We start from the raw sequence: 18,762 nt of genomic DNA, 5'->3' as shown, positions 1-18,762 counted from the left end.
TCGAGATTATTATAACTAGAGAACGGTCTGCAGGTTATCACTAGGTGAAAGAAAATCTTACTATTTGCGCCGAGGCAACTCGCTACAGATTCTGTGAATCAACTTTTTTGGGGGGCTAAACTAAATAGAAAATGACTAGTATGTCGTAAGAATCTTCAAAACAGTAGTGAAGTGTTAAGGATAATTTAAATTAGGTCGAAAGTAAGTACAGAATATTCAGACCATAGTACTATACCCAATATTGCCCAAAACGTTTCGTCGAAGTCGTGAATATAAAATAAATTAAGCTATACTTTACCTCTAGCTGTTGCCCAATGGCTCGGTGCGCTAATAATACCAGTGATCTTTATACGAAAGTTCCTCTCAGGAACTCGATAATAGTCACAACCTACGAAAAGACTCGTAACGAACTTTTGAAATGAAAGTACGGACTTAAGTCCCTAATTTGTCATTTCATCTTAGAGTCAAGACGCTTACGGACTGTCTCGGTAGTGTCCCGTCCATGTAAGTTGCTGTTGCGATATATGGTCCTGATAGAGTAGATCTCCTAGTGTGGTAATGGCGAATATGGAGACCCAAGTCTTGATGGATAAAGCGCAAAGTAAATAACGCGGACGAAGAGACTAATTGTAATAAGAAGTGGAATCATCTGACCCGGCGAAGAGATTTCGTTAACATCTCTGATAACGTTCCATTTAATAGTGAGCTCGGTAGCTATAACGATTGTCGTTGCAACAGTAAGACAAATAAGAGTATATATAACCTGTAAGACAACTATTCTCTTATTGCTATCAATTATTGTTAGGAATATCTTTTCTATTATTGATTTACTTGACTTACCTTAAGTTTGGTTTTCTTGCCTGTCTCGGGTCGGGTCTTCTTACATGTCTGCCCTTCGCGAACAGGAAACATATAAGCCCGAGAGAGCCTATGTAGTATAGTAGCAGCGAGAGGTATAGTAATGTGTTTACGAGAACGAACTTCTTCTAGTTGAAATCTACCTTTTTAAAAAGAAAACCGAACTCTTCGCAAGACTTGGTCGCTATATTCTACACCTTAGTAGTCTAGAACTATAGTTAAAATGTTGCGATAGCGGTTAACAAGATCTAGTTTAAGACACTAAACGTCTTTTGAGCTGGCACTCTTGGGTATCTGGAAGGGTCCCATTTAGGAGACCAACACGTCAAACACCTCCAGAGGTATAATGGTACGATGTACAAATAAACGCCGAATGTTAATAGGAGAATGATGTATATCTCGACGGGCTTAGGGTTGTCTTTGTAAATTTGAATCAACAACGTAACAAACGTGGCTACGACGAAAAGTGAATTCGATAGTGCGATTCCGTCGACTTGGTCCGGGGCGATCCAGGATGCCAGAATTCCGCCGTACTAAGTTAAATACATTGCGATTCGAATTCCTAAACCGTACATATCGGAATTACTAGAGATCTCGCATAATGCCGTATTATTGAAGCGTGGTTGTATGAGAGATTGTTCCAGCTGCTTAGTCGTCAGACTTTTAATATTATAGCCTCAGGGGCACAGATGTGACCTCCCGAACGGTGTTGGAAAGACAATAAATGAAAGTGACGTACCTCTATCAGGTTTCTAGTTGGAGTGACCTTTTATAACGTTTAATGCTGATTTAGTCGAAAAGGAACAAAAGAGAGAAATAGAGAAAGAAAGTCTACTTGACTTCTGACGATCGACAAATGACAGATGTATAGTGAGACTCACACTTATCTCCCTAATAGTACCACCGAACAATATAAAATACCCGAGACGTGTAACATTAGGAATCCTATACGGTAGGCATCCAACGTTTCGCCGACTGTTAAATGCGTAATAAGGCTTCGCACCTGTGAGTATCCGTCGGCAGTGCTAAACAGTATAGAATCCCCGAGGCTTGTGACATCAGAATGTCGACCTACAGACTTGTCGGCATTTCCTTTTTAAAAAGGAAACTTATTAAGCGATTAAATTAGTACAGTTTTACACGCATAATACCTAACCGATAAAACCCCAGCTGCCAGCACAATAAACGTAAATTTGTGTAGACATCGTAGAAAGATGATAGCTTAGGAATCCTGATCGATCTGTTACTATACTAGTAAGGCACCTCGTGGTGTACAAAATAAATATTAGTTACTTGCCAATTAAACTTAAATGGAATGAAACGACCATGAACGTCGAATACATCTTAAGAGGTGTTATATATTGAAATCAAATTACGAAATATGTAATGTTTTACTAACTGGATCTACTAAATATATGATATTTCGTCAAGTTAATCGAAGAACTATCGTGTTTCGACTCTCTCTTACTTCGCCCACCACGAGTAGGGTACTTCGTTTCAACCCCCGGATCTATCCCGCCCAATACGTCATATTTGCTCGTTCTGTGTAAGTAAATACATATTTCAGTTTGTTCATTCATATGAAACGTACCTTTCATAAAAGAGTAGAAGATTCCATTTTTTAAAACTGTCGTATTTAGAGGAAATCCTGTCAATTCAACAAAACACTGATGTGGCAAATATTACTACTCTTGACTTATATCGTTAGCAAAATCATAAATAAGGCGGCGGCGGAGGCTTTCAAAAACTATAGAGCTGACCTGAAATTTTCACAAAATTCGAAAGACATGAAGCTCAGACGGTAACCACAGAGCAGTTAATAGCCTCTTAAAGCGCGCTAGTATAGCTAAGGAAGGACTAAAGCAAGAACTGTGACTACCTGTGGCCCAATGAAGGAGGAAAATTTCAAGTATAAAGTTACTTTCCAAGAAAGCACTTTTATGATGAACTGCTATAGGATTGAAATTTTTGATGTCAGAGTAGTGGATTATTTTCTGAGGGCATAGGAGGAATGTTACTGTATCCTTTCAAGAATAATCCTTTTCAAGGTTTTCATAGACACATCTAAAATAAAATGGTTTACCATTTCCACAACGTTACTTTGTAAGATTAGAAACACAAGTGGAATAATTATCAAAACCAAGACTTTCGCCTTTCTCCATCTATCCGTCACGGTCTATCCATCGACCACCAAATCATTGCGCAGCTTTAATCAAATCCGCAGCCTACAAACATTAGCCCTCTCCCTCCTCACACAAGAAATCAAACTCACCTTCTCAGCAATAGCATAAGTAGTCTGCTGCGTATACGCCCCGGGCAACAATGGAATAACACTAGCATCCACAACCCTCAACCCCCTCGTCCCATAAACCCTCAACTCAGTGTCCACCACGCCCCCCAAAGATTTCGGCGCCATCGCATTCGTGCCAATAGGATGGAACACCGTCGGCCACATGACCCCACGAATAAACTCACCTAGATCCGCATCACTGGTGACATTTGCGCCAGGCGCGAGTTCGCGGGGTGCGGAGGAGGCGAGAGTGGGCGTGGCCATGTAGCGACGGGTGAAGCGCATGAATTCGATGAGGATGGCGAGGTCGGTGGGGTTGGAGAGGGCGCGGTAGTCGACGATGGGGTCGAGGAAGAGGGGGTCGCGAGGGTCGACGTTGACGGTTCCGCGGCTTGTGGGGCGGAGATTCACGCTGAAGCCTTCGACGGCGCCGCCGCCGAATTGGATGTTGTAGGTTGCGGAGCCCTTGGAGCGGAAGGCGTCGGCGAGGATGGCTTGTTGGGCTTTGTAGCCTGCGATGACTGTTGGGTGAGTGTTTGGTGGGAGGTAAGCTGCTGGGTCTGCTGATTGGAAGGTTGAGACGAGTCTGGCAAATGTGGTAGGTGCTACCACAGAGAGTGGTAGGAATGCCGCAGAGTTTCCAGAGGCGACGACAAGGGGACCAGTCTTGTTTTGATCGAATTGCTGCTGAGCTGCCGCGGCAAAAGCTGGATCGTTCAAATCTTCAGGACTGGGGTCGGCAGTGAAGTTCTCAACTATCTTGAATTAGATACAAATTTCTGAAAGATAGAAGATATGGGGCGGATCAGAGAAACCGAACTCACAGAGAAAAGCATGACCAGGATTGAACAGATGATCTTGGAAGTTCTGACCGACCCCAGGAAGCTCAACTTTCAAAGGAATATTTGCAGCCTTGAGAATCGACTTTGGACCGATTCCGCTGCTTTGCAAAATCTGTGGCGAATGGATACTTCCTGCACTTAGAATGACTTCCTTCTTCGCTTTCACAGTCTTGACGTTGCTCGCAGTCACTGTAGTCGCCGAGCTGGGCACATATTGCACACCAGAAGCTTGATCGCCATTGAAAGTGATCTTGATAACTCTGGAGCCAGTTATCGTTTGGTAGTTCCGGCGGTTGAGTCCATCCCAATGACCAGTGCGTGAAAACGATCTGGTGATCGTCACGGGATCATATGATGAAGGAAACCAAAAGACTCCTGGAAGACCGGAACCAGAGTCTGGTGGGTAGGTTGCACCTGGAATATCTCTGAATGCTCTGAAATTTGTTTCTGGGAGATGGTAAGCAATTAGAAACCAAAGCTTAGACTCATGAACTTACTGAGTTGTGGCCATTGGAATGATGGGAGTGTGGCATAGATCTTAGTCCCAACATTTCCCCAAAATCTTCTATCAGTCTTGATATCAAACTCATTGGCAAGTGCTTGTGGCGGGGGTGTGAATGTAGTTGCCTAATTATATGTAATTAGTCGACCAGAATTAAAAACCAGTGTATAATCAATCTTGCCTTCTTGAAATAAGGAAGCAGTCCTTTCCAGTCCCAATCAGATCGTCTACCAAACAAGCTTGCCCAAGAGTCATAATCTTCGATTTGACCTCTTAAATAGCCCATTCCATTAGCAGCTGAAGACCCGCCAAGCATTTTGCCAAGCACAACAAGTTGTGTTCTGTTGTTCATTCCAGGTTGAGGAGTAGAAGGGATTTGCCATAAGTGAGTAGTATTGAAGAAACTTTGAGCACCTCCTGCTACCGTCTGAACAGAAGTTGAATTGTCTTGAATCTAAGTTATTGAGGGTTCTCATAGGCGGGAGGGCAGCGCTACCAAAATCCCCATATTCAATCACAAGCACAGTGTCTACAGGTATCGATTAGTATTTAGCTAGATCACGAGGAAAAAATGCAGCTGTTACTTACATCTTCCACTTTCAGTGAGTCTATCAGCGACGGTGAGACCTGCCGTCCCTCCACCAACCACTATATAGTCATACTCGGATTTAACTTGCTCACGAGCATCATCTCTTGGAGAATTTGTCGGCGAGCCATTAACAAAGAGACATTGAGAAGCGGAAAGAAAGCACAAAACCACGGTTGTAAAGAGAGAAATCATCGTTCATCTGAAACAAAAGCTACGCTTTGCATTGTGAAAACTGTTGACTTGCGGAGAAGGCGGGGTAATAAGTACACACTTGACGCCTCGACGGCAGAGACTATAGATCGGACAATATTTGCAAGCACCTACCGGTGAAGATTGCGACATGGCGAATACCTTGTTGGAGGCGTTGAGATGAGCTGAGAATCTTACTGAGACTTTCAAGTTTTAACTGGTAACTGGTGTTACTTGAACATGCCACCAGTCCAAATCAAGCATAAAACATTGAGTTTCTGGTATCAAGTGAGCACAGGCGGGAAATATTTGGCTTGGGTGCAGAAAATTGGTTGTAAATGCAACGCTGACCGTGGAAGCGACTGTAGCACGACATAATTATAAAGTAATGTTACCGAATATCTGCCACTCACGCAGTCAGCACAAGTCTTCTCCCCACCGAATCAGAAGCAGGGCTCGGAGAAAAAGCACTTTTTTGCACGAAACTCCGAATAAGAAAATAATTAGTGAGAAAGTGTAGGGGTAGCTCCACATGTCTTTGTATCCAAGCCGTGTAGTAATCGTTTGTCCTTTCTCTTTTCTCATCTATCTCTATAACTTCCAAGATCTAGACTCAATGAAATCTTATTTCTTTGCAGGCTTGGTGTTTTGAGCTCCAGCCTCAACTTCGGCCAGACATTTCTCAAACTCAGACCAGTGCTTCATCATGACAGCAACACCAGCATCTAAGAGAATTTTTGTCTTCTCCTCAACTTCTTCCTCGGGGTAGCTACCGGTGTAGCCGATCGTTGGGATACCGGCAGCAACGGCAGCTGTTGCACCTGACTTGCTGTCTTCAACAGCAACGCACTCCTTAGGATCCAATGAGTATTTGGCCCACTCTTGGTCATATTGCTCCTCGGATCCAGGCTCCACCAACCCGATATCTGACTTCTTGGCGGTGATGAATCCAAGTCTTTGCATGGCATGGATGTAAACAGCAGGATCGGGTTTTGACAATGGCTTTCTCATAGAGGTCGCGGCGGAGAATACACGCACTCTTGATTCCTCCTTTGGTAAAGAATTTGGGTCTGCTTTTGGAGCATCCTTTGGCTTTGGGTCTTCGAAGTATTGCAGTTGATTGGTCAAGTCAACAGACACGTAGACCCGGGGGTAAGCACTCGAGCTAACGACACTCATCAAGTATTTGCTCGACCCATCGGGCTTCTTGGCGTCCGCGAGTTTCTTCAACTCGGCGTCAACACCTTCACAAGGTTGCACAATCTCCTTAGTTGGCTTGCCGCTCTCATCTGGGTTCCCCTTCAACGATCTGATGACAGCAGTCAATTCGCGTTGCACATAAGAATCCAATGTCGCATCATCCATTTCATATTTGTATATATTCTTCAAGTTTGTGATCATGCCGCGGAAGTTTTGGCCGACGAAATCTGCCATCAATTGAGCTCCTGTGTATCGCTCGGGTTTCCCCTTGCTTTCCAGAATTTCATTGGCCAATTCAGCACATGCTTCGAAGGCTTTCTCTTCGGAGAGAACGAGGGTATTGTCACAATCGAATAGGAGGGTAGTGATCTACAATTGAGTTAGCTGATGAACGGAAACATAGACAGAGACGTAGAATAACATGAATGACGAACTCTTTGCTTTTGATCTGCCATTTTGCTTGATTGTTGTAGATGACTGTTGGTATCTAATGAGGGCAATTCTTACTAAACAGTCAATGAACGATGTTTGAAAAGGCGGCTTCGCGACGCAGGTGGCTTTCTTAGAAGTATCGGTCAAATTGGTAGCGCGTTCACAAGGCTGATACGACTTCAATACGTTCTGCTACAATTGGCAAGCGACACAAGATATTGAAAACAAGTCTTGGTATAGGATTTGAGACGAAGACCCCTGGATTTGCCGAGTGCTATAGTGAGGAAATATTGTGTGAGAAAAGAAAAGGTTGTCGCCGAGAGAGGACTCTTCACGTATGATTTCGTGTAACCCGACTGACTGACCCCGCCTTTGGCCAACATGGTGGGGTCGAGACCATTGGTTTCGCTTAATGGTACGTGAGCATCTCGAATCAAAACAAAACATATCGAGTCGAACACAGCATGCTGTTCATCGGCCGGAACCACTATGAAAACAAACCGGAAGTATTCCAATATGAGCCACAAGTTTTGAGGATCAAAATATGGCCATCACAAGCTTCAAGAGCCTCGTAGTGGCATGTGCGCAAAGCAGGCATCCTGATTAGTCTGAACGGGAGAATGGAGCACACAGTTTCGTACCTGTATTGGCCCATTCATTGGGCAGCATTTGGGGAGATCCATTTCATGTGAATATCAGGGTATTTCGGTCCGAGGACGAGAGGCTGTGAAGATAAACGCTGCGATCCGGCAAAATTTGGAGGTTAAGCGATAACTGATATCAGGCTTGAGGTATTATTGTCGAATTTTGAGCAAAACTGTAGTAGGCAGTCGACAGAAATGCACGGAAGATATCGGGGGTAGTAACTCCTGCCGTGGTTCCTGTAGGCGTAAAACTCTGAATGTTCCTGTCCTCCGTCAGACCAATACAAGAAGCACCTGGTCGTATTTCCTTCGGCATAGTCCTCCTGGCTGGGAAGAGCCGCCCGCATTATCATTCCTTCGACACATAGGTTTTTTCCAGTACCTCCGGTGACGGCATAAGCGCGCTTTAGGAATATTTGCATTTTGTGAAATTCGTATCTATGGTATCGATAAGTAGAAAACTCCGTGACAATGAACTCCTAGATAATTTCTTTTCCCATGCTTTCCCTTCAACCATATCAAAACATTCCCCATATCTCCAGTCGTTATTTTACATCAATTGTAGCTTGCATGTGGAAATTGAGCTCTACCAGCCGCACTGCCTACCGAACCTGACTGACCAGAGTATCCTACCACACTTGGCGGCTGACTTGAATATGCTGGTGCTGTTGATTCGCCGGAGTAGCCCAAATAGCTCGTATTATCATCGTGGACCGTAGGAGGCACGTATCCTACACCACCACCGTAGGGGCTGCTCGAGTTGTCGCCGAAATGTGGGTTTGACAGAGGTCCGCCGTAACTTGGAATCGAGGTATCATGCGCTTCATGAACGGCATCGTGATCATCAACATTATGGACCGGTGCGTACTCGTCGTGGGGTGCCGTTGAAAATGCATCTTTGTCAGGGTCGATTTGGTTCGCGTTATTTGGTGCCCTGGAAGCTCCTGGCAGATATCCTTCCCGTTTGTAGTAGACAACCCCGTAGAGGGACATGAAAGTAGTTAAAGCCCAAAGTAACCTATTCACGGAATATTAGCTCCCTGCACTGATTCATTACACAAAGTGATAGGAAAACACGAACCAGATGAAAACACCAAAGCCTACGACTGCCTTACTCCTCCCGCAGCCGTCATTGCATTTGCCGCTGGAGTTAAAGCTAGCCTGGGCAGCAAAAGCCGTCAACCACAGCAAACAGAAGAGGCCATCCACCGATGCGAGTGCGTAAGGATTTGCGAATTTACGGGTCCTTGGAAACCTGGGTGTCATGGTAAGGTATATGAGGGCAGGTATCGTGAGAAAGCACTACACAAAAAGCTACGGTTAGCATACTTGCAAATCTACTTCTCCCAGAAGATGGTGCTGCGTACCAAGCCAAAAAACCATCCAGGTCTCCCATCAATTTTCGCCGACGACCTAAACACCAGAATCTCTAGAATCCATGCTACCACTATCAACGCCGATTGCCCAATATGCACCCCCAATTTAATCTTCTGCAACTGATGTGCCGCGAATTCCATCATCTCTGCACCTCTCGAAGTGTTCAAAATGAAGCTGAAACAGAAAAGAAAACCAGATCGAATACGAGGCTGAGATAATTTGTTTGTTTACTTCGCAGCAGCTTGCCGTGGAAGAGGGAGGCTGCAGATGCAGGTGAGATTCGTTACGGAGGGGTGTGTTGGTTTGTGAATAATTGTTGGAATCTGGGAGATCGTTCGCGGTTATCGTTGGTTTTTGTGAGTTGCTGTCCTGCGGTTCTTGAAGGAGGCTCAGTTGTATTGACGCGTGGGTCAGCCCGATAGAAGGGAGGCATTGACCGGGTGATCGGCCTCAGCTGAGGCGAACTGGGTGCTATTTTTAGATAAACTTCTTCTATCAGAACAGAATATTCTTTTTTCGAAAAATCCCTATCATTTATGCATAAGTCTTGACCCATTCCAATATGCAAATTCAACTGTTCTTTCCAAACAACTTATATTACTAGGAACATATGTATCTCGGAGGCTTTCGGTACATCATCGAAATGTATTCCCAAACGGTCACAGTCTCGAAACTAGTTAAGTTAATCGCCGAAATCGGCTATGCTTCGGAACGTCATTCATTGGCAGGGGATGCTATTTACCTCTTCTGGACATTTTCTCCATAATAAGGTCGAGCTCGAAGCCATTTTACAATGCAAATTTAAACCATCCCACTCTTCGATAGGGAAACAATATAAGGTGGTATCATAGGAAGTATGAAAGCTTTTCTTTCTTTTCCTTTTAATAATTGCATATACAACAATGGCTACAAATAAAAACCCTCCCGCCAACGGCGCAGTCTCCGACGAAGAGACCCCTCTCCTCCGCGACGAGACCCTCCCAGCGACGATTACGGCCCCTTCGGAAGAGACAACAGAGGAAACTGTACTCGCACAAGAGGTATCGAACAAACGCTTGGTCTTGGTTCTTGGAAGCATCTACGTTGGTGTCTTTCTGGGTGCGCTTGACGGTACTATAATTGCCACTCTTTCGGCACCAATCTCGACGTCTTTCAACAGCCTTTCCCTTCTATCATGGCTTGCTTCTGCATATTTGATCGCAAATGCAGCTTGCCAGCCACTGTCTGGGCGCCTGACGGATATTTTCAGTAGGAGAACGGGACTGGTGGTTAGCAATATTCTGTTTGCAATTGGTAACTTGATATGTGGATTGGCGTCGAACGAGTGGATGATGATCGGTGGTAGAGTGGTTGCCGGAATGGGAGGTGGGGGTCTGATGGCTATTTCTACGTTTGTGGGCAGTGATCTGGTTCCGCTGAGAAAGAGAGGCATCGTACAGGGAATTGGAAACATCTGCTTCGGCACTGGAGCTGGGCTGGGAGGTATCTTTGGAGGATGGATCAACGATGTCTGGGGCTGGAGGAATGCCTTTTTGATCCAGGTTCCTTTCGTTGTGGTTTCTGGAATTTTGGTATTCTTCACGGTCAATATCCCGCCAAAGAAGTCGGACAAGTCAACGCTTTCACGAATTGATTTCCTCGGCGCAGGGACCTTGGTCATTACGCTTGTCTTGCTCCTGCTCGGTTTGAACTCTGGGGGAAATATAGTACCGTGGACACATCCATTGGTCTATGTCTCGCTAATTCTATCTTTGCTGTCCTTAGCCGCCTTCATCTACATCGAAGCTCGTGTGGCAACTGAACCAGTAATTCCAGTCAAGCTTCTCCTCAACCGTACAGTAGCGGCTGCATGTCTCACCAATTGGTTTGCGACAATGGTGTTGTACATAGGGCTGTTCTATGTCCCTATTTTTTTCCAAGCCAAGGGTCTCAGCACCACCGCAGCCGGTGCACGACTCATTCCACAATCGGTTGGAGCTTCCTTCGGATCGCTGTCTTCTGGTTTGATTATGAATCGGACTGGAAAGTACAAGATCTTGTCTCTTGCCATCATGAGCACCTTCGTCCTGGGCATCGGGCTGCTCAGTACTTTGAACTTCAGTACTTCAAACTGGCCGCCAGTCATCTACCTCTTCCTTGCTGGCGCTGGATACGGAGGCATGCTTACAGTCACTCTTCTCGCCGTTATAGCGGCAGTCTCACACGATCACCAAGCCGTTATCACCTCTGCAACGTACGCCTTCCGCAGCACCGGCTCCACCATCGGCGTCACCATCGGAAGCGCGGTGTACCAGAATCTTCTGCTTAAAGGTCTTCACGACCGTTTTGACGGCCAGAAAGGTGCTGAAGGAGAGATCAGGAGGATCAGGGATAGCTTTGATGAGTTGAAGCATTTGCCTGCTGGCTGGAAAGAAGGTGTTATGGCGAGTTATGAGAACAGTTTGAGGGGTGTGTTTCTTACTGGTCTTGGGATTGCGGTGCTGAGTTTGGTGTGCTGCGCATTTATGAGGGAGCACATACTTCATAAGAGCTTAGCTAGAAGGGATTCTAGTTGATAAACAATTATTGGTAATGTGTTCAAATTGTAATATAGTTGGCATAGAGTGTATATATCTGCAATATATTATGTTTGAAGCAGGCACCGGCCAAGGGACGAATATGAGATCTAGTTCATCAATGAACTGAGGATAAACCCCTTCTTTAAAACTTCACTATCATACTCATTGAAATTTTTTATTCACGCGTGAGACGGTTCAGACTCCTCGGCAGATTAAGAATTGTCTTGTACCCAGTAGGCACCAGACATGATGACCGCTTTGGGCTAGGCCGAATCGACCGGATCCACTTTGTTTTTCGACGACATGATTGTAGTTGCTTCCATCAACAATTTCCACGTTCTCATTTTCGTTTCTCAAAAAAAGTATCATTTCACATCAACAACCATCGATGAGGCTGTCAGCGAACAATGACTTTTCGAAAGCGGATCAAGGTCTGGCTGAGCCCTCCCTTTGTGCATAGAGGCTGTCACAATGCCGTGTTACAATCTGCCATGAACAGTTGTTGATTGACGCACAGCTGATTTAGTGACATTTCAACGAGTTCGAGACATCCTCTAGGGCACTAACACTTGATCTTCCGACCTAAAAATTTGGGATGCCAAGCGAATGGCAAAGTCCTCTCTCTGATCTTCTTTAAGCACCCATCCTGAGGAAGGAAATTATCGAATGAGGCAAAGCAATGCACCTCAAAACTTACTTGTAGCATTCGCGTGCTATGTGGAATGCCGCGAGAGTAGCAATGGTGTCCCAATCAGATTGCATCGATGTTTCGATAATGGTGTACAAGATATGCAGTGCCATGCAGAACTGGTGTAGCCACACGGCGGTTACAACTTTACGACTTTACCGCCTGGATCAAATCCGACTTATCGACCCCGCTCTTGGAGTCTTTCTCCAGAACTGAGCAACTATCAAACCTATTGTCCTTTGGACGAGGTAACGCTATCTAAGATATTTCTTGGGTTTATCGAGAATGAGTTCAGTGAAAGATACGCCGAAACGTCCCTTAAGGCTGCTTGCTTTAGGTAAGTGATCATTCCCTTTCAAGTAGACATAAACTCGATAGTGATGAAATTCGACTAAAGTGGTTAATCTTTTTCCCAGATGGAGGGGGCTTCCGAGGCCTGTCGAGTCTTTACATTCTGAAGGGATTGATGATGCGCTTAGAAAAACATGTTGATCCTAGTGCAACTCGACCCCTGCTTCCCTGCGATTACTTCGATTTGATCGCGGGTACCTCGACAGGAGGTCTCATCGCCATTATGTTGGGCGTGCTTCATATGGACCTCGACACATGTATCGCATAATACATTAAGCTCGGACGTCAAATTTTCCCACAAGAATCATTCATCGAAAGCAATAAGATAACAAAACTCGTCAAGGTTCTAATCAAACAGCCTCGGTTCAGATCAGATTCTCTAGAAGCAGCCATTCAAGAAATGGTAGAAAGAAGGCTCACACAGAGAAGTAAGGATGGGAAAAATACTATGCTGAGATTTGAGTAGCAGAAGACGGAGGACCTCGTTGTAAAGTGTGAGTCTATTCATATCGACAGATTGAGCGTTTATGGAAATCTCATATTAGCTAGGGTACTATGTGCAGTTTCTGTACGACCCAGAGGACCTGTTCGACTCAGAAATTACAGTGTGTCGGGCAATGAAATGCCTGATTGCTGTATCTGGCAAGCTTGCCGTGCAACATCAGCAGCTCCAACTTTTTCGACCCTATCGTAATTAACAATCAGCTGTATGTTAATGGAGCGCTCGGTTATAATAATCCTATTAGGCCCTTGTTGGATGAAGCATCACGCATTTGGGGTGATAAGCGTCCTATTGGGGTCATATTGAGCATTGGAACCGGCGTACCGCGGTTGGGGAGCGTCGGAGAAGGTGCTACACTTGCTAAGACACTGAAAGAAATGGCAACTGACACGCAGACTGTGGCAAATGAATTCAGGAACGAGATAATAAGCAAGTATGGGCCCGATCAGCAAATCTATTTTCGTTTTAATGTAGAACGGGGGCTTGAGGAATTAGGTTTAGAGCACTGTCAACCTCGACATCAAGCCCAGATTCGAACTGCAACGAACTTATACTTGGAGGAAATCGCAGATCAGATAGAGATCTGCGCGCGCCGTATCTGCTGTCCAACAGGTGAGCAAGATTACGGTGAGTTGGAAGGTATGCTAAGAGACGCAGACCCCACAAAGCCAATTGAATACGTATCTACACTACCGACATACCTTGGACATGACCCAGACTTCCAAGGGCGAGACGAGATTCTAGACCAAATGCGGCAGACCTTGGAAACTCAGCCTAGAGTCGCTCTTCAAGGACTTGGCGGTGTTGGGTAATGCCTCGAACTCTCCTGTTGACATTTGCTAATTTGCAACGGGAATAGCAAAACGAAGATTGCGGTTGAATATGCCCTTAAGTATCACGCGCTAAGTGACCTTCTGTGGGTCTATGCAGGAAGCGTTGCCAACTTTGAGGAATCGTACGTTGCAATCGCGAAAGGGCTCGAATTTGAAGGTTGGGACGATTCAACAACAAATGTTCGCGAGATTGTACAGAAGCATTTGGCCAAGAAATCCGCCCGCCAACGGTTGATGATTGTGGACAATGCCGACGATTTCTCTATGTTTTTCCCTTCCTCCATCGATGGCTCGTTAGCGCCGAATGACCAGAGCAACCTCGCAAACTCTTTGCCTCCGCCAGACGTTATGGGTGGAAGAATAATAATCACTACTAGGGACAAGAGACTTGGGCTTCAATTGACTAGCTCTCTACCAATCCCAGTACAATCTCTTCCTCCGACAGAAGCTAAAGTCTTGCTCTCGGCCAAAATCTTGGACCAAAATAAATGGGATGACAAGGAGGCTGAAAGGTTGATCACGAAACTTGATTGCCACCCGCTTGCAATCACTCAAGCTGCAGCATTCATCAACCAATTCGATGATATTACTCTCATCGATTATCTCAAAACCCTCGAGCAAGACATCCACACTATGACGGAAACTTTGAGTGAAGACCTTTACGATGCCAGAAGAGCGCCAGGCACACCAAACGCAATTTTCAAGACTTGGCAGGTCTCTTATTCGCTTCTGAGACGCGGCCATCCCGAAGCGGCGGATTTGTTGTGTCTGATGGCTACTCTAGACTGCTCATCCATTCTAGCAAGAATATTAAGAATGCAAGACGACATCACTCTAAGAGATAGGAGGAAAGTCCAGACTCTGCTTGATTTTTCCTTGATTCGAGGTTCCCTTGCTGACGGTGTTTTCTCAATGCATCGGCTTGTACAGTTATCGACCCGAACTTGGATGGCTTCTATTGCGACTATCGCACACTGGCAAGCCGAGGCTATCAGTAACCTGTGCAGAGTCTTTCCTAGTGGGTATATGGTCCAGAATGATCGAGGGGTTAGAGAATTTGCTGCAGAACTTCTTCCTCAAGCTAACTATCTTTCTGCCTATACTCGTGGACATGGAATGAACACTGTAAAGCTGCTACACGACCTAGCATGTTGTGAAGACGACCTTGGTAAAACAGCAGCAGCATTAGGTCATGTTATGCTGTGTTTAGACATTGAACGAACAGAATGCTTGTGGAGCCTGGAGACTGCTCACCGTGAGAATTTCGGTGCGAGTCTTTGGATGAAATTAGGCGATGTCGAACAAGCCAAGAAGCTGAATCTTGCTGCGTTTATGAGGTTCGAAAAGTCTGAAAATCACAACTCTGCGTGGATTGCTTCTGTGGAAGCCTACGCGGCTATCCTATGCGAACAGAACCTATATCCAAAGGCGGCATCGGTCTTTTACCTTGCATTAGATGCCTCGATACGCATACATGGCGAGCGACAAATCCAAACTCTTGCGTGCGCGCGAAACATTGCAACCTGCTTTACTAAGGTGAATTTACTTTGCGAGGCAGAACAGGTCCACCGCGAACTAGTAGAACACTCTGTCGCTATAAACGGGCGCGAAAACTGTCATACTTTAGAATTCGAAAGTTCCCTCAGCATGACTCTCATGGCTCAGAAAAAGTATACAGAAGCCGAAAAGATAGCCCGCACTGTTTTCTCTGTGAGCCAACGTGTTATAGGACAGGATCACCCCCCCACACTTTGTTTTCAAGGACGACTGGCAGACATTCTGTGCAGACAGGGACGAGTTGAGGAATCGGTTCGTTCATCTCGCGAACTCTTAGAGGTTAGTGAACGTGTTTTGGGCTATGACCATAGAGATACAATGAAATATAGGTGTGGTTTGGCCGACTCAGTCCGCTGTATTCCAGAAGGTGTCCCAGAAGCTACAGCATTGTATGGAGAGGTGGGCATGTATTATGGGTACACTCTCGGTCGTACTCATCCTACTGCACTGCATATCCTGCAGAAATTTGCGACTGGCTTATACAAGCAGCACAAAGTGGAATGCTTGGATGCTCAGATAGATCTAGCAGATCGATTCCTTGAAAGGGATGGCGAGACTCAAGGCTTTCTGCGGTGTCGAGATGATTATAAAATATGGAGAGAGGACCTTAGAAAAAGGGGAGTGGACCTGGGAAAGCATAGTCTCCCAACAGAAGCGGACAAGAAGGCATTGGAGGAATGCCAGTCAAAGATCTCAGAGATATCTGAAGATACATGAAATCTTTTGCAAGGCTCAGCCACAAATGATTTCATATTCAATAATTTTCCAGAAGACAAGCAGTCGAAAGCACTTGATATTTGGAAAGTTCGTTTAACTAACCTTGTACTGGTTCTCTCGACGCACGGAAATACTCAATCTAATTTTCTCAAATCTGCGACAGATGCCAATCTTCATCAATCGAAGATTTTGGTTGGTTTTCGAATACAGCAGATATTGATCGTGCCAACAGTCTCTCAGATTAGTCCGCATAATGTGCACAATACTTATCTCATGAAGTGATTTCTTTTTCGAGTGTCGATATCCTTGTTTAACTGTCACTTAGCGTTCGGGTCTGCTGACTGCGATAGAAGTTTGAAGGGGAATTGTGATGCTTGCTTCGATTTAATTATGAACCGGTCTAGAGAACTCATCACTACAAACCCCAATCCCACTCAATCCCACTCCCCCATATAATCAATAAGGATTATGATTCATAATATACTATCAACTCAACCCCTCGCTTATTTCTCACCCACACTCCTCCCCGCAATATCAACCTCAATTACCGGCCCCTTATACGTCCTATGTCCCCAACCTACATAATAAACCGCACTAAGCAGCGCCACCGCTCCAAAAACTAGCGAGCTATAATTCATAGTCTCAGCCGTCGTCGGTATCGTTGTCGGCCAAAACGTGAAAATCAGAATCACCATCTGATATATACATGCGAATACATTGATCAAGATCCCCGCGATTCCAGGAACGCGAAAAGGTCCCCAAGCGAGGTTGCCTGCGGCGCCGGGGAGATTGGCAATTGTGGTGTCGTTTTGGGAGAGCATGACTATGGAGCCGGTGCAGCGACGCCAGAGGAGGAGTGCGCAGGCTATGAAATAGGATGAGTAGAGGGAGGCCAGGGTTAGGGAGATTACGCCGTTGAATGCCGTGGGTGATTTGATGGATATGAGTCCTATTAGGAAGGAGAAGATTGTTGTACATGCGATTGCGGTTGTTGGCATTGAGGTTTTGGGGTTTACCTAAATTGAAATTTTGTCAGTCATTGTCCACTACAGGTTCGGAGAAGTAATATTACTTTACTAACGTGTCTCCAACCAGGAACTCCTTTGTCTCTAGCGAATGCCCATAACATACGAGATCCTGCGGCGACGGCAGCGATACCAAGACCAATGCCGGTGATGATTACGATGACTACCATCACGGCTGTTCCAGCCGTAGATTTTGTTGCATTTAGAAAGACTTGCATGAATGGGTAGGAGAATTTAGTTTGGAATAACTCATCTACGTCTCCGAGGCAAAAGAGAATAGAAATGAGTGCTGCGAATCCGACGACGCCGTTGATTGTGATACTTAGAATGATGGCTCGTGGAACTACTACTGCCGCGTTGTGGATCTCTTCTGACATCTGAAGTCAATCAGGTTGTGTACTTTGCTTCGCTTGGTCAAATACTTACATGATACGCCGAATCCGCTCCTATTATTCTCATTAGCACAGATACTTTCGGGTTTAGAGAATACATGAACATACCAAGGAACGCAAAAGCATTTCCAGCCAGACCCACGAAGAACGAGGTTCCCTGCGAGCTCCATCCACCATCATTAATCCAGGTCGTAAACACTGTTTTCGCACTTGCGTGGGGAGAGAGCCAAACCATCGGTACCATACAAGCAATAAATCCAATGACGAAGACGAATAGTATGGCGCTTTCAACCTTTGGTAGCACCTCGCCACTCAGGTTTATCAGAACGCAGAAAATAGTGATTGCATAGAATAGAAGTGTTCCGTGCCAGAGTTGAGGTACGTAGTTTGGTGCACAGACTTGTATGAGACCTTGGACGAGCGTGCCTAAGATGTATAAAGAGGCGGCGACGCCTGCTTGCCAGCCTGCTACTGTGAGCCACCCTGATGTTGTTAGTTCAATGATTGTCCCAAAACTCCATGAAGTTCGAAAGTGCTCACCTGTAACATAGCTGGCAATCTTTTGGCAATTGACTGGTGCAAGTATAGATACCCAATGATACTGTCCACCTGATGTCGGAGCCCTTCAGAATGCGGTCAGTCACAATGTATATGTCAGAGCAAACTAATAAAACTCACATTGAAACCAATTCTGCAAGACTTATGAATGTGGCTAATGTTCCAGCCCAAACGACTAGGAAGCCATAAAGTAAGCCAGCATAACCTCCGCTTCAAATTGTTAGATAAGGGGACCAATAACGGAGGAATGACTTTTGTCATACTTCACAAGACCAACACCAAATGTTCTACATCTATTAGCTTGTTAAATAAATTAGGACGGTGAAATTCACATGTAGGATCCCGACCAGGTACTCAGAGTGATGCAGCTGAATCCTAGAATCGAGAGTGTGCCGAAAGTTCGCTGGCGTGTCGTTAGACTTTGGGTCGATAGATAAATTTCAATTCATGAACCTTGAGGATAGGCTTTTTCCCTGTGCGGTTGAGATAAATGTTGTCAGGGCTTCCATCGGTATCAGATTCAAGGTGACTGATATTCGAATCATTTAACTCGCGGTTACTCTCTTGCAGTGTTATCTTCTGCTCCATAGTTGTTAGTTGGAGTATATTGGTTCGAGGGCTTTACGATCTCCTATGCGTCGCAGCGTTTAAAGAGAAC

At 45.3% G+C, this 18,762-nt stretch overlaps 5 protein-coding genes across 5 annotated transcripts; 1 reads left to right on the top strand and 4 right to left on the bottom strand.

The window, feature by feature from the left end:
• Positions 1 to 3,053: 3,053 nt before the first annotated feature.
• Positions 3,054 to 5,273, bottom strand: GLAREA_12872 (FAD/NAD(P)-binding protein; the record flags this gene model as incomplete). Its single annotated transcript, XM_008084635.1, has 6 exons — positions 3,054 to 3,083; positions 3,131 to 3,903; positions 3,973 to 4,437; positions 4,488 to 4,617; positions 4,798 to 5,021; positions 5,081 to 5,273. 6 exons carry the CDS (start codon positions 5,271 to 5,273, stop codon positions 3,054 to 3,056), a joined length of 1,815 nt encoding a protein of 604 aa, XP_008082826.1.
• Positions 5,274 to 5,894: 621 nt separating this feature from the next.
• Positions 5,895 to 6,925, bottom strand: GLAREA_12871 (HAD-like protein; the record flags this gene model as incomplete). Its single annotated transcript, XM_008084634.1, has 2 exons — positions 5,895 to 6,839; positions 6,905 to 6,925. The coding sequence occupies 2 exons, from the start codon at positions 6,923 to 6,925 to the stop codon at positions 5,895 to 5,897; spliced, it is 966 nt and encodes a 321-aa protein (XP_008082825.1).
• Positions 6,926 to 8,101: 1,176 nt separating this feature from the next.
• GLAREA_12870 (uncharacterized protein) lies at positions 8,102 to 9,066 on the bottom strand (the record flags this gene model as incomplete). The annotated part of the gene is made up of 3 exons (XM_008084633.1): positions 8,102 to 8,564; positions 8,628 to 8,848; positions 8,914 to 9,066. The coding sequence occupies 3 exons, from the start codon at positions 9,064 to 9,066 to the stop codon at positions 8,102 to 8,104; spliced, it is 837 nt and encodes a 278-aa protein (XP_008082824.1).
• Positions 9,067 to 9,825: 759 nt separating this feature from the next.
• GLAREA_12869 (MFS general substrate transporter) lies at positions 9,826 to 16,129 on the top strand (the record flags this gene model as incomplete). The annotated part of the gene is made up of 4 exons (XM_008084632.1): positions 9,826 to 11,412; positions 12,298 to 12,506; positions 13,189 to 13,830; positions 13,882 to 16,129. The coding sequence occupies 4 exons, from the start codon at positions 9,826 to 9,828 to the stop codon at positions 16,127 to 16,129; spliced, it is 4,686 nt and encodes a 1,561-aa protein (XP_008082823.1).
• A 503-nt stretch (positions 16,130 to 16,632) lies between these two features.
• On the bottom strand, positions 16,633 to 18,692 carry GLAREA_12868 (GABA permease, putative; the record flags this gene model as incomplete). The annotated part of the gene is made up of 9 exons (XM_008084631.1): positions 16,633 to 17,145; positions 17,211 to 17,531; positions 17,581 to 17,600; positions 17,655 to 18,029; positions 18,087 to 18,169; positions 18,225 to 18,314; positions 18,368 to 18,391; positions 18,437 to 18,507; positions 18,558 to 18,692. 9 exons carry the CDS (start codon positions 18,690 to 18,692, stop codon positions 16,633 to 16,635), a joined length of 1,632 nt encoding a protein of 543 aa, XP_008082822.1.
• Positions 18,693 to 18,762: the final 70 nt, after the last annotated feature.

This window comes from Glarea lozoyensis, assembly GCF_000409485.1.
Source record: "Glarea lozoyensis ATCC 20868 chromosome Unknown GLAREA21, whole genome shotgun sequence".
In the NCBI taxonomy this organism is placed as follows: domain Eukaryota; kingdom Fungi; phylum Ascomycota; class Leotiomycetes; order Helotiales; family Helotiaceae; genus Glarea; species Glarea lozoyensis.
The sequence above is the reverse complement of the archived record's forward strand: the minus strand, read 5'-3'. Positions and strand labels throughout refer to the sequence as shown.